We start from the raw sequence: 26,949 nt of genomic DNA, 5'->3' as shown, positions 1-26,949 counted from the left end.
GCCAGCAAACGGAGAGGGGGCTCTTGGCTTGGGCTGAGACCACACCGTGGAGAAACTTCGATGCCGGCAGGCTTCCCTGTGACAGAGTTGCTCAGGAGATGTGGGCAGAACGTCTCCAGGGCCCTCCCTGCGATAAGAGTCAGCTATCTTGGCTTGATAGCTGCCGAGTGCCTGCCTGCCTCGAAGATGGTGGACCACTGCCTGTGGCAGGACTCAAACGGGGATTCCGCAGAGTGCAGAGGAGGAGGGAGGCGCATGTTAATTTGGGACCCTGAGCCAGGAGGAAGGAGAAAATGCTCTTTTCCCAGAGATTAAAGACGCTGAGCAATAAGGTGTTGCTGAAGATGGCAGTGGCCAAGCAGGCTCCACTGGGACAAGAAGATGTGGGGGCTGTGTGCAGGGCCAATCTGCACGGGAAACAGATTGCTCAGCCCACCTGAGGCTGGCTCGGGAGAAAGCAGGGCCGCATTAGCAGCTCTTAGAAAACAAGACAGGGCCCCAGAGCAAGCAAAGGAAGCCCCAGAGGGGTGAACCTTGCTGGGGGTGCCAAAGTCACATGCTGGCCAACCAAGGCACCAGAGCCTGGGAAGAGGCAGCAGTGTCCCTGTTCCAGCTTGGAGGATTCCCCAGTGATGGTCCTGGGACCTGGCAGGCACCTGTGACCACTAGTCAGCTCAAAGCGTGGGCTGGATGTGTTCAAGCAAGAGAGTGGCAACCCACCTGCACCCCAAACTCTGGGAGAAGGGAGGAAATATTGAAGTAAAACTAAGCTCTGTATGGAGGAGAGCAGGAGGCAGAGCGCTCGTAGAGCGCTGATGCCCAGGGAGGCCAGGAGAGGGCACCAGGCTCCGAAGCAGCACTGCCCAAGGGAAGCTTCTTGTCCACTGTGTTGGCCAGGGCTTTGAGGAAGAGGACCATTTCATGACACATCAAAAACATGCATGGACCTGGCTTTGGTGATGCAGGGGCTAAGGCTTGCTGGGAGGAGTCTGGAAATGTTGGGAGGGGTGGTGGAATGAGTTGCCCAGATTCCTGGAGTGGTTCAGTGTGCAGGGCTGGGTTCTGCTTTTCCTCCAAGGGGTGCCGGAAGCTTGGATGGAGGGGGTGGAGATGTCTCCGGATGGCTGGACCAGCCATGGCCTTGCCAAGCACCCTCAGCATCTGCCCCAACCCCGATCCCCTTGGGGAGTTCATGGAGGCCTCCACTGTCCCCTTCCTGGATCCCACTGAGGTACCAGGGATGGGGCAGAAAGGGGGTTCCTCAGAGGAAGCAAGGGCCAAGCCTTCTCACTCAGCCAGGAATCTGGGCTTGGCATCCCAAGGAAGGGAGGGGGCCTGGAAGTAAGTTTAACAGCTGCTTCTCAGCAGAGAGAGCACAGCACAAAGTAAGCACTCAGCAAGTGGCAACTGCTACTGTTATAACTGTGCATTAAGTGTGCAGGGATGGGTTGCCCAGTGGCCCCCAGGGACGTGTAGACAAACCCCAAGAATACTGACCTTCCTCTCGAGGCCAGCAGTCAAGGAAAGACACCTTCATCGAGGGAGGGATTCTCTGCACCAGGCACTGTGCTGCCTGCCTCACAGGTGTTGTCTCTTTTAGTCCTCCCAACAGTCCATCTAATTCCACCCCCCCGCACCCCTGCCCCCGTTCCCCTCGCTCCACCCTGCACCCCCAGCCCCTTCTGGAGGCTTATCCGGAGCCCTGCAGCCCATCTCTACCCCTGCCTCTTGTGGGCTCTGCTAAGCGTGCATTTGTCAGGGAGCAAACCCCCCAGTTAGTCAGCGTGGACCGTGTAGTTTTGTCTTTCTCTTCGTGCAGACTATAAATTCAAGGACAAGAACCATGTCTCGTTTTTGCCAATCAAAGCACACAACTTTATTGATGATACATACAAATAAATGCAGGCTTGGCTGGAGGGAGTTAAGTCAGTACAGCACATAGAAGGGGAGTGTACTTTTTTGGATGAACAGGTTTACCATCCATCGGGTCGTGAGGAAGAGACAGTAAATGAAGAAGAATTCAACCTAAGCAGCAACCAACGCATTTTCGGCACAAGCTCCCATACGCATCTGGTCTCCACAAAACAGTCCAGCTTAGACAGGGAGACCACCACGGGCAAGGCATCCCTTGTGAGGCGAGAATATGTTGTTCTTTAACCGCAGCTGGCAGCTAAAATGATCCCTTGACCACAGGAAGAAGGCTGCAAGGGAGTAATTTACAATGCACATTGCCTGCAGACTGCAAAAACCAAGAGGGTACTCCAGGCTCTGTGGGAACCCCTGCCTGGCCAATCAGAGTGTGGTCCTTGATCTAGCAAGTGTAACTCTCACCCCGTGAGGTGGTGATTGGTTAAGGCCAGATCTTCAATAGCACCCACTGCAGAGTCTTTGGGTGAGAACACAAGGGTGTGTTCACCAATCGGGTCTTGGTTTGGGGTGAATCCGTCCCATTCTGTTGGAGGGGGCCATTTAGGAGGCCAGAATGTGTGGGAAAAGCTGTCTGTCTGCATTTCTGATAAGGAGGGACCAGAAAGACAGCAGCAGTGGGCCACTCAGCAACTCCCCTGCCAACACTGGCTTTTCAGACAAACCCGTCAATGGTTTCAAACCCTGCACCTCAGCATATCCACTTCCCTCTGATATCAAAGGAAACTTCAAGTCTGAAACGGACTTGGCAAGCATGTTATTAATAACTGTCATGCTTATTAACAAATTTAATCCGGCCTGCTGCAGAAATGAGTTGCAGCAAAGCAACACAGTCTCCTGACACACTTCATTGATGTACATCTTAATCTGGCCCTGATTTTCACCACTCGCGTTCACGTTACCTGGGGCACAGAAAGCCTTCTCCCCCTCAACAGCAGGGTTGGGAGTAGGGTTCGTGTTTCCAGCAATGGAGAGGCTGGCCAAATGACTATTGATATCGTGGCTAAATGAAAAACCAGCATCCCTGGGTTGAACTAACAACAGTTTCCCCTGAATGAAAGGGCTCTTGGAGAGGCCAAGAACACACGTGAAATTTTTATAGCTTTGTGCACTCCAAGTATTTTTATGTTCGTAAGGGAATGGGCGCTGTTTTATTGGGTGTGTTCGGTTGGCCTTGCCCCCACCTGAAGGCCTGTCCTCAGTGCCACCAGGGGCCCCAGGTTCAGTCCAATCTCCATCCTCACTCCAGGGCCTAGCCATAGTTGTGAAATCAAACCAAATCTCAGGCTCCGCCTCATTCAGGTCCTGGTCATCGTCCCATTCCTCTTCCTCCTCTTCCAACTTCTCACTATCACCTCTTCCTATAGTTAGTTTGTAAACACAGTAGCAAGCACCAGCCCCAATCATCAGTCCTGCTGCCATCCAACCCACTTCCCGAGCCCGGCCCATACTCAAGTCCGTGCCAGCCTGGGGGCAGGGTAGGAGAGGGCCTTGCTTCACCTGATTGAAGATGGTTCTTATGGCCAGGGTGAGTATTGGTGGAGGGTAGATGCCTTCAGCCTATCCCAGGCTCCTGTAGCTCTCTTGTAATGAATCTGTGGTGAAAAATAACATTAGGGCTTTGAGTTGTGCCTGAATTCGTGCTTTACCAGACAGAGTGGAGTTTGAGTTCTGGTTGAGAGAGGTGGCTTATTGGGCAACTATTTCTTTGTTCTTTTCTGTTATCGTCTGTCTACCCTCAGGATCCACCATTGCTCTTCCAGGGCCTACAGAGAAGGGCAGGGGATGGGTCTGTGCTATGACAGCCAGGAGGGTGACATGGAGAGGTTGACCTGCAGGTAGTGTCCTCTTCCACCCCCAACCCCCCACCCCCCAAAGACTCACAGCTAGTCTCTCCCACCAGTCTCTTCCAAAGTCAGGTAAATTCTTTCTTCTTCCCTTGTCTTCTGTGGTCAATGCTCCTTCCACAGTGACTGAGGGACAATCCAGCAGAAGGACAGATGGAAAGACAAGATAGCCAGCTTTGCAGAACTGAAAGTGTAGTGGATGTATCAGTACTGAGAACACAGGTCCCAATACCCGCTTTTCTGAATTTCCAGCCTTTGAGTTTAAAATATTTCTCACACCGTCCTGACTTTCTTAACGCAGGCTTCCCGCGCCTCCCCCCGTCGTCCGCCATTTCCCCAGCAAAGGCCGCCACACCCCTTTCCCTGCACTGAAATGGGAGAAAGAAGGGGCCGGGAGGGGGCGACTTGGACCCGGCCCGCACCGATCCCAGGCCCCTCCTCCGCCATCCCCACCGCCACCCCTACCCAGGGGTCAGGACTCATCTCACATTCACACCGACCTGCACGTCCCAAGGCAGTTTGCTCCTTCCCTCGCCACGACTTTTTCCAGCGACCTACGGGCCAACAAATCTATAAACCTGCAGACAGACGGGGGACCGAGGGGACGGAGTTCTTGGTGGACGGAGCAGCACTCAGGACACAAGTGCCGTGATTGTGGACCGTTTCTTTCCTCGGAGTCTCTGTACTAGCCATTCAGTCCCCTCACCCGCCGCCCGAAGTCCCTCAGTTCTCTCTACTAAAATGGGCACGAGGAGGGGGACAGCGGTATTTAGAAAGTAGGCGAGAAGGGGACACAGCCCCGATCGGCCCAACTCAGATCCTTGGCGTTCTTGGCTATCTCCCATCCCCATCTCCCTCCAAAGAGAGCCCAGGCTCTACCGACCTGCACGGTCCGGGCTAATTTGCTTCTTCCTTCACGCGCCTGCAGAGTAATAGGGGGCTGGTACCCAGACGGAGGCGACTAGCAGTACTTCTGCTCCAGGCAGCTCTTGGTCACGTGACGACCACGTCACCAGTGAGCTCTGGCCCCCAATTTCCACTCCCACAAGCAGTGCAGCAGGCGCCAGTCTGCCCCGTATCTCCCCCCATCACACTGGGCCCTGTCACTCTTTTCCTCTGTAACAATACCAGAAACCAGAAGTAGCCGTGGCTCTCTGGTGTTTGAATTTGCTTCTCCCTAATGACAGGAAGGGGCAGCATCTTTTCCTGGGTCTATCCTTCACTTATACTTCTTTTTCGGGAAATGTCTTATCCTTTCCTTGGCTCTGAAACTCCTGTCCGCCCTTTCTTAATTTCTACCCCTTCTCACATCCAGTCTCTGCACCAAAATTAAGTGGGAGGAGCAGGAGTAAACGTCCAAGTAGCAGTCAGATTTTGGGGAATATTCTAATAAATTTATGTTCTATTTCATCCATCCTTCCTTTTTTATTGGCTCAAGCTTACACTATTTTATAATCAGAAAATACCGTACATGTATATGTATATGTATGTGTATGTGTGTGTATGTATATATACACACACACACACACACATATAACTAAAAAACAAGATTTCCTAGTTAATAGGGAAGTCTCATCAATTTAAGTTAATTTATACCACATTGAAAATACTTTCTTCTGACTGCACAGGAAATAGCAGCTTTCAAACATCATATTAAAATTAAAAAACATATCCTTACAAATAAGACCAGTGTACTTCCAATATGGTTTATAAATTGATGGATAAAATGAATCTGTAGTGAGGTGGTCAGTGTTTTAATCATGACCAGTTTAGATAAGTGAAGCACTATCCCTTTCTTCTTCCTGGCTGAACTCAAGTAGTGTTAGGTATCAGAAGACTGAGCTCGTCACAGAAGACTGCAGCTGGCTTTCATTCTGGCTTTAAAGGGCAGACTTTATGCAGACCCCAAATTCAGATGAATCTTACATCTTTAGATGAACCTTACAAATTAGTAACTTCACAGATTAGCTTGCTTTTTCATTCAAAGGTCTTTATTTAAAATCTGTTCTGAAGTTTGATAATGAAACCCATAAATCATCCAGAACTTAGAGAATTCCCTGCTATCCCATTCATGAAAATGAGACTCAGTAGATGGACTTTTCATTTGATCATGACACTGGTGATATACCTCTGGTATCTGTCACTCTTGCACTGTGCGTCCCCCTAGCAGAGGCTAGTGTTCAGCATCTTCCAATAGAGATAGTGGTGGAGGGTCTGTGTGTGACTGAATCACTGCAACACCCTCGAGATCCATGCCATTTTTCTCTCACAAAAAGCACAGTATATAGGCTCCCAAACAGCCACCAGGAGAGAGGTTTTTTCATTCCCTGCCTTCTGTTACAATTTCAGTCCACGGCCCTTACAAGCCCCTCAGAATAATCCCCGAACTCAGGGACAAAGTATGCAGAAGTTAGTCCCCAGACATCCAGCTGTCCCTGCTGGGGAGTCATACTCTAAATATAGACCCTTCAGGCAGCCTCTTTCTTAGAATGTTGAAATATGACACCCCAGCAGGAAGCTCCCTGTGTGAGAGGCCCCAATGTCGAGGAGGCCCCTCTGGGAGGTGGACCAGGAAGCCCAGAGTGCCTTACTGGTGAACATTCACAAGTCAAGAACATATCACAACTTTCTGGTCTTCCTTAAACTTTTATATTCTAAATACACCAACATTACACCCCATCTTTCTAAACCCTTACCTCACTTATTTCACCATCATCACCCTACACTGTTCTTTTCATCATTCTGTGTTTACTTCTCTGAGGCAAATGAATTCTATTTATGAAGCTTTACTTACAGAACTAGCAGATTCAACTGTCCATCATTCAATTTTTGGGTCTAAGTGCTTATATAAGTAGCTTTTATTTATTTTGAATCTATACGTTAGAAAGAACTAAGGAGTATGTAAAGCTTAACAAAGACAGGTGCTTTGGTGTCATGGACGTGGCTCTCCAGTAAGGACTCATTTTCACAACTCTTAGCCAGGCTTCAAGGACAAAAGCTCCACCATCAACTCTCCACAGTAGTAAAAAAAAAATCTCTCCCCTTTGGTGTACTTTTCAATTATTCCAATGTATACCCCCTGACCACCATTCTCCCAGACTGTCAAACCTTTCCTGTTTGGATCCACTCCCTCTCTAAAATTTCCTAAACCCCATGGCAATAAGAACTCTTTCAATTCGCTTACTTTGTAATTTTGATCCATAATTTCTACCAAAGAATCTGGTGACTAGCATTTAAAATCTACTTTTCCCTCCATTATACATCTACCAACAAATATGTATTTAAGGGCATGCTATTTGCCTGACATACCATTTCAAAAGCAAAAAGGGAAAATCCTTAAGCAATTCCTCAGACAAGCCTTCAAAAGACTATGCGAAGCCACTGCCAAAAGGAACCTTTTGGCATAAATCAGTGTATGGTCACATGTGATGTGTGATTTTATAAAGTACCTGAAAACAGAAAAGGATCAGAAGATGATAATACCAGTGGAATTATGGAGGGTGAGAAAAATAAATCATGGAAGATTGTTATCTTAAAAAGCTATATTACTTTTTGTATTGTGTTATTTGGTTTTGTATTGTGTATTAATTTTGTTTGATTGCAAGCAACGGAAACCAAACCCAGTTAACTGAAACAATGAAGAAATGTTGAAGACCAGAGTCAGCTTTAAGGAGTCTAGCTAGGAGGGATTGATAGATGATCTCTTCAGGATGCCATAATTCCACTGATTTTTCAGTTTTCTATCTCTGTTCAAGGTTTAAATTCCAGTGAGAGAGCACTGAGTTCTGTCTGGGCACAATGCCCACCCCTTTGCTGGGGAAAATGACAGAATATGTAAAATGTGAAATGCACTTCCTTTATTTTCCCAGAGAGAAATGCAAACTGTTTCAGATGCTATTGTTGATTTGCAAGAACCCTTTAACTACTTTGGATATGAATCCTTTGTCCAGTTCTGGCTGAGGCACTGGGGATCTATTTGCCACAGCATACCTTAGTTGTAATTTTCGTATTAACTGAACATTAGACAGGTCCAGTTCTGACATGGTGATGCAGAAGGCTGTCTTCTAAGCCAAAGCTACCTGGCTTCCCTGACAGGATTCCACAAGGTTGCATCTACAGCTCAGAGCCTTGTCTCCATTGCTTCATGATCAATACCTGATTTTGTCTGTATGCTGAGAGCAGATGCCTCTGTCAAAGGAAGACCCCCATTCATAGAGACATATATAAATCTTGATCTGAATTCCCAAACCCATGGATCTCTGCATTCTCTCTCTGTAAGTAGGCCACACGGGTAGCTAAGTCTCACAAGGGAGTGACAACTGAATCTGAAAAGTATACCCTGAGAAATACAACTGTACTAGAGGTTTCTGTCAGTTTTACCAGCCCATTCGCTCCTTGTAGGCAAGCTACTACTTGGGAAGCCACAATCTTCAGAAGGTTGCTTGCTGAGCCTGCAATCAGAGCAAGGGCACTGGTGCACTTTAAGAAGTGGCTTTCAGCTAAGAAACTTAAAGTACACAGCATGGGGATTGCTCTGCCAAAGAAAGTTAATTTTTCCATTCATCTTAGCCAAGCCTCTTTCTCCTCCAGACAGTGCTTGGGTGGGAACTACCAGCACTTCCCTCTGACTCTCCTTTTCATATATTCCTATGCTTGAATAAGCCCCTTTGCTGCACATGATCTTTCTCTGAAAACAGAATCATATAGTTGATTTGGTTTCTGTTTACTAAATTTCAGTTGTACCCTGTACACCTTAAACTTACACAGTCCTGTATATCAATTATATCTCAATAAAATTGGAAGAAAAAAAATTTCAGTCATATTGCAGTACTGTCCTTCAGTAGTTACATCGGTATGAGTTTCCCTGGAGTTTTGCCTGTTCCCAAGCTTCCCAGTCTCTTGATTCACTCCCATATGGTTTGTGGATTGTAAAATTTATATTCAGATAATGGCCTCATATCCAAACAAGGAATATCCCACTGTAAACCCCATATTCTGACATTATTTTATTATTTTCCCACTCTAAAAAAGTTCGATGATTGCTGACAGGTGAATCTTTGAGTTCATCAAACCAGTCAGTGAAGAGGTTTCACACTAGTTGCTAGATGCCGAGTTTAGCCAATTTTGTCTTGGTCTCAGTGTTCCTCCTCTATTTCATTTAAGGAGGATATTCTCTATCTGTCCATAAGTATATTTTGTAATGTTCTTTCTATGACACTCATTTCGTCAGTGTCTGACAGATATCCACTATGTACTTGTGATTTCTGTTCAACCTTTTCTGTGTCATTGGCTTCTGAGGGCTCTGTGCCTCTTCCTTGCTGTCGGATGCAAGTGAAAGTCTATAGCTCTCCAGTTTAGAAGACTGGCCTAGTCAGAAGATCTATGTATTCTCAGACACACTGATTAGCTCATCCAGGACTGTGTTTTGTGCTAGGCCCCAGAAGACACTAAGATTGTTTTGCGTGAAATGTGTAACACTCCCTACAAGTGAGAAAGTGTGGGGCTTTTGGAGGCCATCACCCAACGCTTTCCAACTCCCACTCTATTTTTTGCTCAAATGAAAATAGCTTTACAGCAATTTTTTTTCCTCAAAAAAGAATGCAGGCTGGGGGTGGGAGAGGGCAGAACAGAAAGAATTCTTTCTGCATTAAGAAAGAAAAAAACACTCTCTCACTCCTTTTCTGATGACTTTTTCATTTTAGATCTGGGATTAGATTTCAGAGGAAATGGTAGACATTAATAGCTGGGAGGCCAGGAGGTGGAAGGAGAGTTGCTGTCCCAGGAGCCTAGGGAAGGAAGAAGCAATTTTTCAAAAAGTACAAGTGGCCACTAACCCCAAGGGAAGATGCTGTCCCTTTCCGGTAATCGGAGGAAGGCAAACACAACTACAGGGAGATGGGATTAGCAAAGAAGAAAGAGTAAGAAGGCCTGGTATGGGGGAGGGAATGGAGGGGGGCGGGCCCTCCTCTGCCGCACTGCTGGTGGGAGGGGAAATTGGGGACCCGAGTTGGTGGATGACGTAGCTCTCACGTGACAAAGAGCTGACGTGTGCAGAAGTCCTTCTTGCTCTGGTCGTTGTTCCCGTCTGAGTACCAGCTCCCCATTGCCCTGAGGGCGAGCGGGCCTGCGGCAGAGGGAAGGAGGAGGAGAAGAAAACTGTCCGGGATTCCTGCAGGTCAGTGCCTGGGAGATTCCAGAAGGTGGGGGTTGGCCGAGGGCGCAGGGCGGAGACCGTCGCAGGTCCTGGGGCGCCTCCGTCGTTTCTCCAACTCGCCGCTGGCTTTCCAAGACATCTGTCCCGCCCGCAGCCCATTTCGATGCTGCGAAATGGTGAGCAGAGGGAGTGTTTGGAAAGGAGCCCAGAGATCGGGAGGTGGGAATCTGGTGGGAACCGAGGCCATAATCTTGATAGGGAGCTGTGGCCTGGGTATTGTCCCCTAGTCCTCCAGGACAGTGCCAGCGGGGCAGGGCTGGACATGGGGAGGGGGAGTGCAACGTGATGTGTCAGTAGAACCCCGAGAGGGGTAACAGGGGTGGGAAACCTTTGACAACCAGGCCTCCGAATTAGGAAAGAGTTTTCTGCTCTGGGGACTGGTCCGTCCACTAAGCACTCGGTAGCGGCTGTTTCCCGTCTTTCTGACTGGGACTGTGTCTTCCTGACCATGGCTCTGTGTCTTGTGGGTCCGAGCCTCTCCCGGGTTGCCAGTCTTTCCGTAGGTTGCGGCACTACGCCAGGCTAGAGAAGAGGAAGGAAATTAACCCTGATCCGCGAAGGTCGATTTAAGGGTAAGACCATCTGGGGACCCTAAGCGGGGCGGTGGTGGGGGTGGGGAGAAACCAGAGATGGCAAAAATCTAGGTTATGTCTGAGTCTGAGTGTGTTTCTTGCACTCTCAGGACTGTGGCGAAATGGCGTGCGGTGTGTGTGTGTGTGTGTGTGTGTGTATGTATGTATGTGTGTGCGTGCGCGCGCGCGCGCGTGTCGCGGGGGGTGGGGTGGGGGAGAGTGACAGAAGGGAAACCTATCAGAGAGTTTGTTCATAATCCTCTTCTCTCAACAGCACTTAGTCCCCCTGTTTTCGATCTGTCATCCTGCAGGTCGGCTGTAGCAGGTGGCACCACTTGAAGCAAGGGAGGAAGTTTCCTCGGATCAGCAGAGGTCGGTGTGGGCGTGGGGGCTGCTTGGAATGGGGGAGGGGCTTGGAAATCGCCCGCAGTTGGACAGCCTCACCTAATCCTACCTTATTTCCCTAGTATCCCTTCCATTTCAGGCTAGGGAAGGGGCAGGCATATGCATGTTTTGGATGTTATAGAGAGGTTAAAAAAATCTGACAACCTGATGGTGAATCAGGAAAGCAACGAATGAACAGTCAATCTATCAAGCCTTCAGTTCTCCCTGGCTCTGGTCTCTCTGCAGATTGCAAGGTTTGTTGGGCGTGGCACATCTCCAGGGGAGGGAAGAAGGGGCAAGCTGCCTGTCTGGAGGAGGTTAGTGCAAGGGTGCCACTCCCTGGGAACACCAAGGTTGGGGTGCTGAGGCCCCAGCAGAGACTATTGGCTCCATTGCCTTTATCTAGACTTGGCGAGGTGGTGGGCTGGGGAGGGCAGGGGGAGGTGAAATAAGGGGAATAGAGTTTGTTAACAATCTACATTTCCCACCAAGTACTCATTTACTTGTCCCTGTGCAACTCCCTGCATGGACAACGCAAAGAGAAGAGAAACTCAAACCTCGTTTCCTTCCTCCACCCTAGGTCCACCTCCAGTATCAGCTATTGTGGCCTTGAAGTGGCTGAAGACAATCACCCTTCACCGGCCTGCACCCAGACCGGGCCCATAGCCCTCCTCCCCCAGCCTGAGTGACCACTCTGTTCCTTGGTCCCTGATACTGTCAGGGACGATTGCATGGGCTACGCCAGGAAAGTAGGCTGGGTGACTGCGGGACTGGTGATTGGGGCTGGAGCCTGCTATTGCATTTATAAACTGACCAGGGGAAGAAAACAGAACAAGGAGAAAATGGCTGAGGGAGGGTCTGGGGACGTGGATGATGTTCGGGACTGTCCTGGGGCCAGGTACAATGACTGGTCTGACGATGATGATGATAACAGTGAGAACAAAGGTATAGTATGGTACCCACCTTGGGCCCGGATTGGGACTGAGGCTGGGACCAGAGCTAGGGCCAGGGCAAGGGCCAGAGCTACCCGGGCTCGTCGAGCTGTCCAGAAACGGGCTTCCCCCAATTCAGATGATACTATTTTGTCCCCTCAAGAGCTGCAAAAAGTTCTTTGCTTGGTTGAGATGTCTGAAAAGCCTTATATTCTTGAAGCAGCTTTAATCGCTCTGGGTAACAATGCTGCCTATGCATTTAACAGAGATATTATTCGTGATCTGGGTGGTCTCCCAATTGTTGCAAAGATTCTCAATACTCGGGATCCCATAGTCAAGGAAAAGGCTTTAATTGTCCTAAATAACTTGAGTGTGAATGCTGAAAACCAGCGCAGGCTTAAGATATACATGAATCAAGTGTGTGATGACACAGTCACTTCTCGCTTGAATTCATCTGTGCAGCTGGCGGGACTAAGATTGCTTACGAACATGACTGTTACTAATGAGTATCAGCACATGCTTGCTAATTCCATTTCAGACTTTTTTCGTTTATTTTCAGCAGGAAATGAAGAAACCAAATTTCAGGTTTTGAAACTCCTTTTGAATTTGGCTGAAAATCCAGCCATGGCTAGAGAACTGCTCAGGGCCCAAGTACCATCTTCACTGGGTTCCCTCTTTAATAAGAAGGAGAACAAAGAGGTGATTCTTAAACTTCTGGTCATATTTGAGAACATAAATGACAATTTTAAATGGGAAGAAAATGAATCTATTCAGAATCAATTCGGTGAAGGTTCACTTTTTTTCTTTTTAAAAGAATTTCAAGTGTGTGCTGATAAGATTCTGGGGATAGAAAGTCATCATGATTTTCTGGTGAAAGTAAAAATTGGAAAATTCATAGCCAAACTGGCTGAGCGTATGTTCCCGAAGAGCCAGGAATAACCTCTTGATTTTGTAGCTTAGAAGCAACACACATTGTAAACTATTCCTTTTATCCACCTTGTTTTTATGGTAAAGGAATCCTTTCAGCTGCCAGTTTTGAGTAATGAATATCATATTGTATCATCAACGCTGATATTTATCTGAGTTGGTCTTCAGGTATAAGCTGGATGAATGAATATCACTATCTGTTTTGAAAATATGTTTGTTGCTTTTTATCTCGCTGCCTAGATTGAAATATTTTTACTATTTCTTCTGCGTAAGTGACAGTGAACCAATTCGTCATAAATAAGCTCCCTCCTGTCATTTGCATTGACTTCATTTGTGTATCATCAATAAAATTGTGTGTTAATGCTGGAAAAAAAAGAAAGAAGGAAGAAAGAAACTATCCTTGTCTTTTGGTTTATGATCTAGTTAGATAAGAAACATACGAACAAAAAGATAACAGAATATCTTGAGCATATACTTATTGTGAAATATGTGCACTCAGTGCAGAAGAAGCAAAGACTTTTGTGGGATACAGTAGTCAGCTACAGATTTATGGAGGAAGTGTCCATTTAAAATGAGTCCTGAATGGGGCAGGTAGTTAGGGCATTCCATGTGATGGGAGTGAGGGTGGACCAGTGTGAGAAAGGCATGGAGGTAGGAACTGTCTTCCTATGACAGTGAGGAGACTAGTCTGCTTAGAGGGGAGAGTGTGAGGAGTGAAAGTAAATAAATTTGGAAAGCTGACTGAAGCTAGTTTGTGGAGAGCTGTTTGAATATTATCCCACTGAACACTGAGAGCCACTAAATAATTTTGACAAGAAAGAATAATTAGAATTTGTATAAAACTCCCTCTCTAACTTACTGTGCATTGTCCGCGAGGGTGTGGCAAAATGGACCCATTCAAACCCTGGTGGTAGGAATAAGCTTATGCTGGCACAAGGTTTGTGGACAACCATTTGGTAATATACATCACAAGCCTTAAAATATATAAACCTTTTGTCCTAAGGAAATAATTGAATCATTAGTTAAAGATTGTATATATAAGACTGTTCATCCCAGCACTGTCTAATATAGGAAAAATGGAAACAATTTAAATGTCTTGCACACTGGATTGGTTGAATAAATTAAGGAATGTTCACATGGTATAAGATAAATATGTTGATTGGAATCCATATTGCCAGGAAAAGATATTCATCATGCATTGTTAGGTGAGAAAGGTAGGTTAGATAGCAGTAGTAATAGTGTGATTCCACTTTCTTTGAGAATATAAAATATGTTTAAGTAGACATTAAAAACTCTAGAATTACAGACACCCAAATAGTAACAGTGGTTATATTTGGGTGGAAGGATAGAGTGATCTTTACTTTTTCACTTTTTATTCATCTCTGTGTTCTTATTTATCTAAAACAAATATTGATCTTTCAAAACTTTTTGAAAAAGTGTTGGGAATGAAGCAAGTGATTGGAGCATGTATTGGGTGCAAAAATATTTAGATTAAAAATGAGATGGGTTGAAGCTTTCTCTCTGAAATAATAGATGAGTGGTGACAGTGGGGCTTGTGAGGATTAAATGAAGTAACACATGCAAAATATTCAGAATGTTCTGGCATATAGCAGTTAATTAAGAAAACTGAGCACGTTTAATTACTTAGAATTCAGGGTTGATAGTTTCTTTGGTTGATCTTTGTTTTACTGGGGGCATTCTGCCATGTGTTAGTGTCTTTTAATAAATAATAACAACAATAAAGGTTAGCATTTATTAAGTGACTACTGTGTAGAATTCTGTCATTCTTGCAAGGCAACTGTTAACAATAATTTCTCAAAGAAATAGGGTCTTCTTATTTCTAAGAAGTCAAAGTGTTTCATCAGACATGATCTCACCAGCCCTCACAGCTCCTAATCAGTTTGTGGATGTTATCCTGCTTTATATATGAGGCCAGGAAAAGGTAAAATCTCTGTTCAGTTATGATCTATTTTCAGCCCCAGGCTTCCATTTACTTACTCTAATGTTACCTATAGTAGACAAAAGGACCAAGGATTGGTTGGCTTAAAGTTGTTGGGTATGGTGACCCTATTGAATCATGCATATGTGGGGACTTAGTTGACATTAGTTTTAAGGGTGGGATAAGGGTAAAGAGAACTAACATTTTTCTTACTCTATTATTAGATAGGAGAAAATGATTTCAGAGGGGACCGCTAATCCATTTAAAATAAATTGAGTTTGAGGTGTCTGCGTGACATCCAGAGGGAGATGTCACGTATTATTATCTGAATGTGTTGATCTTGTGCTCAGAGGAGAAGGCTAGGCTGTAGATACAGATTTGGGGGCCACCAGAAGATGAATGCTAATTGAGGACATGGGAGTAGATGTAAACTCGAGAGAGAATGTGCAGAGTGTGAGTGGAGGGCTGCAGAAAGAACTGGCTAAGGGATTGTGGCAGCTCGAGAGAGAAGCATAGAATTGAAACTGTATACCCTTCCAGACACTTTTACTATCCCTACATCTATATATTCTATACATCAATTGGATTATACTGTAGATAAATTTTCAGAGCCTGATTTCAATTTTTTTCAATTTTTCTCCTAAAAATTATTCATTGGAGATACTTGAGAAAGTAGACAATGAGAACAAATTCGTCCCCTAACCCAGGTCTGTAGCTTGAATATCTAAAACTGTATTTGGATCAAGCCATGTTGAACTTAAGTTGCTGAGTGACTTTTCTACATGGGATGAAAATGAGGTTAACTTGGGTAATACAAAGCCACCGTGTGGCAGGGGCACAGACCTGACCAGTGTCCATCTACTCCTGCAGGTCTCTTCTCATCCCCTCCTTCCTTCCCATCCTTCTTCCCTTTCCCTCCCTTGCACTTCTCCCCTTATTTCCTCCTTCTGGGAGACCATTGGCAGTATTCTCTTTGTGCCTCTGTGTCTTTTGGGGGTGACCATTTAATTCCCATGACACTGGGTCATGCACCCATGGGCACTGAATACAGAATAATAATTGTCATGGTGGTAATACGGTGACCCTAGGTGTGGTTGGATGCCAAGACTTTTTGGACCTCTGTTGAACAGAGACTGAGTAGGCACTAGTCTTAGCGTGGCACAGCCTGATGTGCACTGCATGAAATTTTGACGTCTCACACCTGGTATTATTTGGAACAGAATCACCCGGACTTTGGGAAGTGCTGTGTGAGACAATGTGTGACTGCCTGGTCCGGGGAGGCCACTGGACTGGCCCAGCCACATGCGGATGTCCAGATGTTTTCACATCAGAGGTTGCCACTCTCAGTCATTTTGGGAAGGGCACAGTTCTGTGATTGTGGCAGCTCATGGGGGCAGGGAGGAGGCAATGTCCTCTCTTTAGAGAGGATGGCAGTATCTGGGAAGCCAAGGAAATTAGAAACTCAGAAGATATCCTGCTAATTTGGGTTTGCTGTCATCTAACGGTTTTAGGAATTTGAGTAGGTCTATCCAAGTCAAATGTGTTCAAAGGTGATTTTACAAAGATGGAATATAGTTCTCTTATAAGTTGTCACCCAAAGCATAATATTCCAAGGCTCAAAAAACTGGTTTTCTATTTTTAAATTCATATTTTACTTGCCTTGTTTCAAAAGAGCTTCTAAGTGTAGGTTTAGCAAATTGATGTGGTTGAGGCAAATTTTGTGTTTATGCCTCTGTTTGGTTAATTTCTCTGGTAAATTCCCTTGAGAATGGCTTTTCTAAGAATGATTGTGACTGTTTTCAATGCTATCTTTTTACATTTGTTGTACATCACATCCCAAGCTGAAGTTTTTTTTTTTTTCCTGGTTTCTCTGTTTAAACTGTGGCTTTTCCTTGCTTTTACACCAGAGCTATGGTGCTGCCATCCTGGGGTGCAGAAGACTAGGATAATGGCTCCTGGTCAGCCCTGCCCTGAGGTGTAGTATCGAGCAGGGTAACACCTATTTCCTTTCCGGGATGTATACCTCTATGCTTGACCCTCTCCACTGGGTCCCTCTCAGGCCTTGTGTTAAGGGCTTGGGCAATGTTGGTTTGGGGACAGGCCTGAGGGGACAGAAAGCGGAGGGAATGGGAAAGAAGTGTTATTGGAGGGGAAACTTTATCCTGCCAGGTTCATGCAAATGTAATTCAATCCACCAGACAGTGGTCTAAGTGTAACTTTCTGGCCCTTGTTGACCATTTACATTTTAAGAAGTGAAGGAAGTATATAATACAAGCATCTTTGTTTGGGCACAGAGCCTTCTGTTTATTGAGCATTTCTAAGTTTGCACATGGACATAACATGTTATAAAATGGGGTAGAATTTCTTTCTGAAAACAAAAAACAGAATGACAATCTATGTTACTATAAGAAATATAATTACCCAGTAGACCAGATTCATAGTGTTGGCTGCTCAGAACATTCTGTCCCTAAAAGCAGTGTACATCAGAAACCAAATTATCATCAGAAGGTTGTTTATTTAGTGGGCAGGCAATCAGGGTAAGCTGACTTAGCTAGATGTCAGTGCTGTCAGAGTAGGAGAAACTGGTGCATCCATGTCTGGTATGGGGATTGATCTGTGGCTGAAATCAAATACTTGTATTCAAAAGCTAGAGCATACTTCTCCTTGGACACAGTTATAAATTTTGCCTAGATGCCCCTTTGCCAGAGGTGGATCATCAGTTGATGGTAGTTTTATGACTGTTAAGATCTATTATCAGTTGGCTTTCATAGAGTTTGAGATATGTATAGTTTTACAGCAGGAACAAACTGTACTATTCTCAATGCATTCTTTCCTACATGTTGATTACTATATCTCTTTTCTTGATTTTTTGATAAGTAATAATAACTTGTTATTAATTTTTTGTGACCCAAGTGAAACAATTTATCACCTCTTTATTTTTTTTTCCATTTCCATTTCAGTCTTCTGTTCACTAAAATGTGATTTAACTACAATTTTGCCAATTTGTGTGGCTTTCTTTTAATAAGCTGTAATGAAAACCCTGACATAATTAAATGGATAAATAAAAGAAAACTTCTAATTTTTACCTTCTTATATCATTTAAAATGAATTAAGTGGATTCCCTTTTTGATATCAGAAAAGATATTAGTAATACCCTGGAATTGCTTTTTGGCTGTTTTTAAACTAGCAATAGAAGTCCTAGATATTTTTGTTTTAACTTAGAAAGGGGACAAATTAGTATCTGGGGAAGAAGGCCATATTACAGCCTCTGCAATATTGGACTGGATTATGCATCCAGCTGGGTATTTGACTACCACTCTGAGACAGATTTTGGAGTTAACAGCACTCTGAGAGGTTATTTTTCATAATGACTCTATTTTAATCTCCTTTATTGTGTTTTCTTAAACCTTGGAAGTTCTTCATGCCTATTAAAAACCGAAACAGATGTAACATAAATTAAAATATAAAATTTCCGTCTTCTCATCTATGTTTACAGTTACCTACTATTAATGTGTTCTATGCATATATAAACATAAATGAAATATACCTTCATGTTTTTATCAGAAAATGAGCTCACAGTCCACACATTGTTCTGTTCTGCAACTTGTATTTCACTGAAAATACATCACATGCATATTTCCATGCATATCTTATCTCATTTAGCTTTGTTCATGATGTTGTTTTCTGTGGATGATGTACATATTTAAGTAGTCATATCGTTCAGCCTTTCCCTTTAAGGCTTCTAGGTTTGAGATCATGCTGAGGCAAGCTCTTCCTTCCCCTGCAAGGTTTTAAAAATTTTAAAATATTTCTTCAAGCTTTTAAAAGTAGCTATTCTAGTGTGTGTGTGTGTGTGTGTGTGTGTGTGTGCGCGCGCGCGCGCGCTTGCGCTTAATCCTTCTGGTATACAATGTTTTGTGTGGTGTGAAGTAGAGATGTAATTTTACTTCTTTTTCCCAGCCCCAGACATTGGATATACCATCCTTTTCTCCACTTTTTGGCAGAACTTTTTATACATTATTATTCATAGGTTATTTAAAAAATGTTATTCTTCTGTATAAAATGGAAACAGTATTGCTCTTTTTGCTATCTCTGAGGTATGTTGGTAAGGTATCTTTGAGGACTGTTGGTGAAGTCCTATATCACAGAACTTTTTTATTAAAGATGGGACGAATAGCATTGGGTTGTGATACTAGTACCTCATTGTTTATGGATCTATTATGAAGAAATTTAAAACATCAAAAGGATAAATAAAGTGCACTTTGGGCTATGAAAATGCCACAATTTATAAAAGGTAGTTTAGCAGGTGACTTACATGAGTGTGACAACACTTCACTCAAAGCAATCTTAATGTTGTTCTGGAACACATGACAATGATCTAGCTAATCAGTGTACTTGAGAGTTTGAAAATCTGCCAGCTAACCTAGTCTTCCAAGCAGGAGAGTTATTATACATTGTCACATGTGCCTTGGAACCAAAGATAAGAAACTGATCTTTTTGAAACATGGAATGAACTGTCAGATCTAGAGGAATTGAGCACTATGAGTTAAGACATTTTGGTGGACAATTACAAGATAAAGTAATATTCTTATCAAAAAACTGGAAAATATACAGATTTAAATTTATAAAAGACACTTGGATACAAAAAGAGAAAATAATATAATTTAAAAAAAACCTGAAACAAACATCAGTGATACATTGACACTGAGGCAGTTGATTGAAGTAGCAATTGATGAAAACATTCTATGGATGAGTTTGATAGAGGATACTCCTTTCACTAGTAATACATATCCTTTTAAGCAAAATAAATAAGATAATGTTAGCACATGGTCTCTACAGTGCACTACTTTCTAAAAATGTCCTAGAATAGAGGAATGCTATTGATTTTTTTTGTGTTTATCTTATGCCTCACCACCTCTTCTATTTTGCCTATTGACTTTGTGACTTTTAAATAGTCCTTTGTGTTTTAGACAAATACAGTCATATTGATTGTAAATAGAAATTAGTTTTAACTTTCCCCAATTTTACACTTTCTTATTGCAATAACTTTAATCACCAAAAATATTATTGAATAAAAATGGAGATTATGAATGATCCGGTTTTAGTGGAAATGACTTTGACATTTCATGGTTATAATGAAGATTGCTGTTGAGTACTGGTAAAAAGCATTTTCAGTATTTAAGTTATTCTCTTCTATTCTTGTTGGTATCCATTAGGAGTAGCTGCTGATGTTTTTCTAATGGCTTTTCAATATCTATTGACAGAAACTTAATTTTCCTCCTTTAATATTTCCCCTTTAGTTTAAATGAATTATATTGATAGAATTCCTGATTTTGACCATTTTTGCCTTTGTAGATTAATCCCTACATAGTATAACTTTTTCTTGCCAAAATTCTGGGTTATATTTAAGTTTTGTAGTTTGCTAATATTTCATTTTGATTTTTATATTTATTATTAATATCTGTTTATAGTTATCTCTGATGTACTGTCTTTAACAGGTTTTGGTCTTAGGTTTGCTAGCTTTATAAAATTCATTAGTTAATTTTCAGTTTTTTTCCTCTTTTCTAGTAGAGTTTAAATAATATCGGTATTATCTCTGTTTTGAAGGTTAGATAGATCAATTTACTTTTTTCTTAAACATATATACCTTTAAGAATGGGGCTCAGTAATATTGAAATAATGTCATTTAAAAAAATGGTTAGATAGAACTGAATTGCAGAGCCATTTTGCTCTGGTTTCTTTTTTAGTGGTAGATCTACAATCACATTTCCAATCTTATCTCTAGAATTTGTGTACTTGAATTTTCTCTTTCTTCGGTTAATGCTGATAACTTCTGTTCTACAGGGAAATCATCCATTACCTTTAGATTTTTAAATTTGATGTCATAGATTCATATGTAAAATTATAACTCTTTTAATCACAGCTTTTTATGTAGTTAAACCCTTTATTATTTATAATTTATATACTTTTGCTTTTCTTCTGTTATTACTTAGTTCTACTCATGGAGGGTATGTTTAATTTATTGGTCGTTTCAAAGAACCAGCCTTTTATTTATCATTTCTGCAATTTTTTTTCTGGTTATTATTTTTAACTTTACTAATTTCTTCTATCTTTGGATTTGTTCTGTTGTAATTTTCTAATTCTTCAAGAAGAGTGCTTATTTTTTTATTTATGGTATTCTTGAATAATAAAGGTAATTGAGACTGTTTTTCTGTGAGTACAGCTTTAGCCATGCCCCATAAGCTTTGATATGATGCATTCTCCTTTTCTTTCCTTACCTTATAGCTTGCAGTTTTATTTTTAATCTCCTCTTTGACCCAGGGGTTATTCTGGAGAGCAGTGCTATATTATCAGGCAGTTACATTTAATAATGTTCTTTTATTATTGATTTCTTATTTTATTTTATTAAGATAAGAGGATGTGCCTATAAATTCTCTCCTTTTTGGAATGTATTTCCTCTTTCATTTAATCTGAGTTTTAATGTTTGAAAATCATGTTTTTCAATCCCCAAAAGTATTTTTCTGCTTTAATTGTTTGCCTTTCAGTGCTATTATTACTCATTTTGCTAAAGATTATATATGACTCCTTAAGTAGTTCTGTTTCAGTGGAAGATAATATGTTTTGAAGTGCACAGACAATGAATATGAATAGTCATCTGTGGAAGTAATAAGAGGGACTGGAGAAATTTGGAGACTAGAAAACTCCAAGGAAGGTCTTCTCGGAGATGTACCTTGTAGGCAGGAGTGGGATTTGATTGAAATAAATTGTATGATTCTGCATTTATTCTTCACTATATGTGCATTTTCTTCAAACGTTGTTTCTTAGACATACCTAGTAATGCCTACCTAAGTGGTAAAGTTTTAAAGAAAGTATCTTTAGACTCTTACCCATAATTCATTTGTTTTCTCACTCTGTTTCCCCCACCTCTTCCAGATTTGTAATGTATCTTGTTAACACAGTAGTCTAGCTACCGTTATTATATCATATTGTATCGTATGTTAATTACCTTAGTTGTAGCTTAAAAGAGTGGTTCCCAGAATTTAGTGTCAAAGAGAAAACAGGGTGCAAGCAAATAAACAGTGTAGAGACTATGCTTGACCAACAGCTGATACCATTTCCCAGTGGGGTCATCCTGCTTATGTCTCCGAAGGAAACTTCTGAACAGTCAGAAAGAAAAAAAATACAGTGATTTACTAAGGGATAGGTGACAGTCACCAAAAACTATTTAACATTTCCATGTACCCTTTCATTGGAATCCTGGAAAGAGTGCCATTTTTACCTTTCCTTGAAGATTGTTTATTTATTCTTAAAATAGAGATTTAATATTGTACTGAAGATGATAAATAGATACATATTTACATGTATGCATATATGATAGAATACTATGTTTTAGATATAAACTTGTATTACTGTTTTTCTTTCCTGGAATATTTCTTACTTTTTTATTTTCCCCATTCCTTTCTTCAGGAATTTGCAATTTCCCAAAGCCCAAATACATGAAAGTATCATGCTAAGCATAGTTGATGCTCTACACTAAGGTGTGTCTAGTTATGGTTTTATTTGTATTCAACCTGCTCAAGAGTCAGTGTGTTCAATATGAGGATTCATGTCTTGCTTCAGTTGTTAAAAATTCTATGCCACACTGTTTTCAAATATTGTCTTTTGCCTATTCTCTCTAGTCTTTCTTTATGGAATTTCTTCCAATCATATTTTGATACTTTTCATCCTTTCTGCCATGTCTCCTAACTTCTCATTCATATTTTGCACCACCTTGTCTTTTTGTGCTGCATTCTGGGTGATTTTTTTGAGATCTACATTTGAATGTCCGAATTATTTCCTTGCTTTTGAGTGTACCTCTGCTAGGGCCATACAAGTTTAACTAGTTCCAAATTAATTTTTCTGTTAGTTTATGTCCTTTGGGTTCTCTAACATGTAGGAACTGTGAATTCAATCCCACACCTATGGGTGGAGCTGGCCTCGGTTCTGATTGCTCCCAGGGGTCTCTTTGTCCACCCATAACCTCACACAAAAGACAAGCTTTCTTGTTGTATATCTTTGCTGTGAGAAAAAATTTTCTAGTCATCATTTCATGCACTGATTGTACTTCTGTGGGATCTGGATTTAGACTGGAGTTCAGTACCTGCTTCCCATCTTCCACTACCTAGAGGCATTGCCTCCTGTTGCCATGTGGGATTAAAACCCTGTTCTCCAGCCCTTAAAACCAGTATCCATCTATTTGTCTTTATCTCCTGCTAACTGTTGTTAATTCCTTCTTTGTTTCTTGGGGATTTCCATTTCATGATTATGAGCTTGACTGTATTACTTTTAGAGGGGGGCACATATTCTATCATTTCCGTGAGTTTTAAGTGGAAGAAGGGGTCAGTTGTGAATCAGTTCAGTCTGCTATTGACTGGAAGTTCCTCAGATAGTTTTGTTGGATTGGATTGTGTAGGTGACTTGTGTGATCCCTCTTAAGAGACATCTGGGGGGAAGGCTGTTTTATATTTTTTCCAGCCAGATAGTATAGGGTCTTACCAAGCTTTCTGTATCCCAGCATGGCAATGGCAGGGAAGCAACAGAGAAGGTCTTGATCATTCAAAAAAGACACAGAAGCAAATAGAGAGCCATCATGTTTGGAGAGGCCACAAGGAGGAAATAAAAGTGGTAAATTATGTAGGACAATATTATTCTAACATAAACTCCTTTCTTCCAACAACTCTAAGGCACTCTATAAGCATTCTTGAACTTAGACATGACCATGGAGAAAACAGTAGATCTTGAACTGATACTATTTCAGTCACCACCATGGAATGAGAAGACAAAATGGAAATTATGAGTATTGCTATGGAAAATAAAAGTTGGATGTCTTATACATTTGAGTTTGTGGACTGAGATTTATTCACATTACATGTAAGTGCATACATATATATACACATATACTTATTTGTATATGGATAGTAAACCAGCTGGAAGGATATACCACAGTGTATTAGCCATGACATTCTGTAGCAGTAAGATTACAAGACACTTATATTATCTTCTTTGCCTAGTTAACTACATTTTTCTTTATTTTAGCTTAAATTTCACTTCCTTGGGAAAATTTTTTCCTGTCCCCTTTCTACTCCCTCAAAGTGTCTTGATCTTCTGCTATATATTCTTATATACATGTATCCCATTCTTTCTTTGTACTTATATGGAGTTGTAATTATACATACACTTGTGAGATTATTTGATTAATGTATATCCCCCACTAGTCTGTGAGCTTCATGAATGCAAAGACTTAGCCTGTTTTTCTCACCATTGTATGCTCAGTACCTTGCATAGGCTCTCAACAAAGACTTATTAAATGGATAAATGAATAATTTTTGCATTGGTTGAATATTTTTACAATGCTTGTATTAATTTCATTATTAAAAGAAAACAAAAATTATCCAATTAGAACAAACATAAACATAAATCTTCTGGGCCAGTGATTCTTTGAAGGTCACACTTCCTGTTAAGAATGTGTTGGTAATTATAGCCTCTCTTTCCTGAAGAATCCACATACACCCTCCCTTTACTCCTAACACATAATTTTACATATACTTTAGGTATTTATAGACTTGGCCAGAGAACATCTGGTTTAGGTTTATCAGTATGGTTAGTGGGTGAGCATTCCTTGGATACTGGCCTAAGCCTGGCTGAGGGGCCACCAGGGAGGAGGTGGACTGGCAGGCAGCAACCTTCCAGCAAGGCTAGGTTCCTCCCGGGTTCCCTGGAGTTTGGGGGTAAGAGGCTTGCCAGACTACACTTCTCAGGCTCGGTGGGAGGTAGTAGATATGGTCCAGGGAGGCTTCTACACAGGCAGAGAACAGGAGTATCTGGGGGGCTCTCCCCCCAGCAATAATTTCTCCAGGCTACATGGAAATGCTCAACTGCAGGGGTCTACGAGAGAGGGATCTCATTCTAGTTTCTATTGGTGGGAACAGTGCTCCTATCTATGCTGGGACTGAGATATCTCTGGGAATTTGAAAGAAGGATGGAAGGGTTCAAAGGCATTTACTTAGGTTACCACCTTGGTCACCTGTTCATGTATAACTCTGAAGTGAGCAACAGAGTCAGATGCAAATAAGGAGAGGTCATGGAATATGAGAAGGGGTTGGGAGATAGTGCCTTATACTCATCTTGACAGGACAGGGGGAATCAGACCATCTTTGTAACCCACGCACTCTCAGCTGCCTTGGCCTTGAAGCTCTTGCCTTTGCCCAGAGTTGAATGTCATTGTTTAGAAGGATTTAGTCTAAAAGCTTATCAAATACCTTAAGCATGCTTATAATATTTCTAATGTAGAAAAACAGTACAATTATAAAAATTCATTGGACTAAGGCACTTGCGTGAAATGAGGCCTCCCTCTTGAGTTGGAAATATTTTTCTTATGGTAGATTTTTTCCTGAATTGATTCCTTGTTAACTTTTCAGTGAAAATAATTCCATTGCCTTTTTCTATTCTGATGGTAAAAATTATTGCATGTTGATGCTTATTTTTAAAGGCTGCAAAAGTACTGGAAAATATGAGGAAGTAAGTACAAATCTCATGTTTACTCTCTGCCTCTATTACTGACCTCCTGCTCACTCTCTAACCCCAATCTCCACCCTTGCATGCCCAGCATTTTGGTGGATGGATATGGTTGCAGGGGAAATGAAGACATTACTGCCTGGGGGATTGAAGCTGGAGGGAGGGGGCCTGAGGATCAGGCTAGTCCTGTGAAAGATATCAATGGGACTGAAAACATTTGAGAACTGTTACCCAGAGTCAGGAAAAGCAGCCACTGAGACCAGCATTCTGGATGATTAATGTCTTTTAATAACATTTTATAATTCCTTCCACAAAGCTCTTGCCTAATGTGGCAGAGGCTGTTAGTGCTCCCTAATATTCATGTTGTCTGCTTTCTCCTGGGTATCAAGCTAGATGACAGTGATAAGTGTCCTTTTTGACTGAGTGCAGCCATAAGACTGATTCTGGGCCAATGGATTGTGGTAAAAGTGATGTAAGTCACTTCTAGATTTTCCCTCATAAAACATCTCCATGCTTGATCTGGGCTCTCTCTTTTCCCATCTACCGGCTGAATGGATGTGCAACAGAACACCCATCCTGTGAGTGAGAATTGATTAATTAATTTTTGTTTTTAAAGTCATATTATTTTAAAGTCTTTTGCTACAACAATTTTAGCCTTTATGCTATTACAACATTGATGGACTTCTTTCCTTTCTTTTTTTGGACCTCAGATGATGAGGATTATGCTATCCATACTCCTTCCTTCATATACTATCTGCATTGGTCTAATAAAAGCCTTTTCCTTTTTTTAAAAAAATTCATTCATTTACTACTTTGTTTCCTTCCATCTCTGTTCCTCCCTTCCATCTTCCTCCCAACAGGCAACTGTTCTAACATAGTTGATGTGTATATTCTTGTTTGAGTTCTCTTAGAACCTACATTATTTTGTATGCATGGATTTTTAATTTAGATAGTGGTGGTGCTGTGGTTCTCATTCTGTTTTTTCTCATGCAATAGTACTTTAAAAAAAGTTACATGTTACCTTGGTACATCTAGTCTGTAGTTTCTAACTGATGCATGATGTACCAAAGTGTTCATCCACTCTAATTTACTTCATTTTCCTAAAAATAGAATCTAGACTGCTTCCAACTCCCTACTACCTCAAACACCATGATGAATATCCTTATATATGTCCCTTTACGGAACTATGTGAGAAGTGTTTTAGAACATATAAATGGAATTGTTGGGCCATAGGATGTATGTATAATTAATCTGATTAAATATTGTCAGATTGCTTTTTGGAATAGCACCTCCTATCTAAAATCTAATTAGCTGTTTGTATGTGTTAGAGTTCCTAGATCCCTGTATCCTCAATAACAATTGGCTTTCGAATTCCTGGCCAAATAGGTGTAAATGTACAGGTATCCCCTGCTTTTCAAAAGTTCACTTTATGCCACTTCACTTTTATGAAAGATTTATATTAGTACCTGTTTTTGCTAACAGAAAGAGATCTGAAGAGGACTTTTTTTCTTTTACAAAAAATGGAGAAAATGAAAATAGCAGTTCAGGATTTGTTTTGCAGCAAGCCATTATAGAGACACCTTGCACCCTGAGCAGCAAGAGTGGCACTGCCAAGCTCCTTTTCCTGGAACTATACTCAGCATCAAGCCACTGT

The 26,949-nt window shown here is 42.0% G+C and overlaps 2 protein-coding genes across 6 annotated transcripts; one reads left to right on the top strand and one right to left on the bottom strand.

Annotated features, from left to right (window-relative positions):
* Nucleotides 1–1,848: 1,848 nt before the first annotated feature.
* On the bottom strand, nt 1,849–4,902 carry ARMCX6 (armadillo repeat containing X-linked 6). Of its 2 annotated transcripts, none has more exons than XM_010975745.3 (4): nt 4,657–4,902; nt 4,274–4,351; nt 3,811–3,957; nt 1,849–3,521 (listed from the first exon to the last, which is right to left on the bottom strand). In XM_010975745.3, exon 4 carries the CDS (start codon nt 3,373–3,375, stop codon nt 2,470–2,472), a length of 906 nt encoding a protein of 301 aa, XP_010974047.3. In that variant the 5' UTR covers nt 3,376–3,521; nt 3,811–3,957; nt 4,274–4,351; nt 4,657–4,902; the 3' UTR covers nt 1,849–2,469. The 2 variants fall into 2 exon arrangements, with proteins under 2 accessions (XP_010974047.3, XP_010974048.3); XM_010975746.3 differs by having other exon boundaries at nt 4,274–4,327.
* A 4,887-nt stretch (nt 4,903–9,789) lies between these two features.
* Nucleotides 9,790–14,565, top strand: ARMCX3 (armadillo repeat containing X-linked 3). 4 transcript variants are annotated; one of them, XM_010975741.3, is made up of 5 exons: nt 9,790–9,948; nt 10,480–10,559; nt 10,871–10,931; nt 11,190–11,260; nt 11,524–14,565. In XM_010975741.3, the coding sequence occupies exon 5, from the start codon at nt 11,675–11,677 to the stop codon at nt 12,812–12,814; it is 1,140 nt and encodes a 379-aa protein (XP_010974043.2). In that variant the 5' UTR covers nt 9,790–9,948; nt 10,480–10,559; nt 10,871–10,931; nt 11,190–11,260; nt 11,524–11,674; the 3' UTR covers nt 12,815–14,565. The 4 variants fall into 4 exon arrangements, with proteins under 4 accessions (XP_010974043.2, XP_010974045.2, XP_010974046.2 ...); XM_010975743.3 differs by having other exon boundaries at nt 11,044–11,260; XM_010975744.3 differs by having other exon boundaries at nt 11,027–11,197.
* The last annotated feature ends 12,384 nt before the right edge of the window (nt 14,566–26,949 follow it).

The sequence above is a fragment of the Camelus dromedarius genome, chromosome X, assembly GCF_036321535.1.
Source record: "Camelus dromedarius isolate mCamDro1 chromosome X, mCamDro1.pat, whole genome shotgun sequence".
NCBI classification, from domain to species: domain Eukaryota; kingdom Metazoa; phylum Chordata; class Mammalia; order Artiodactyla; family Camelidae; genus Camelus; species Camelus dromedarius.
Note: the sequence above shows the minus strand (reverse complement) of the source record. Positions and strands in the feature narration are given on the sequence as shown.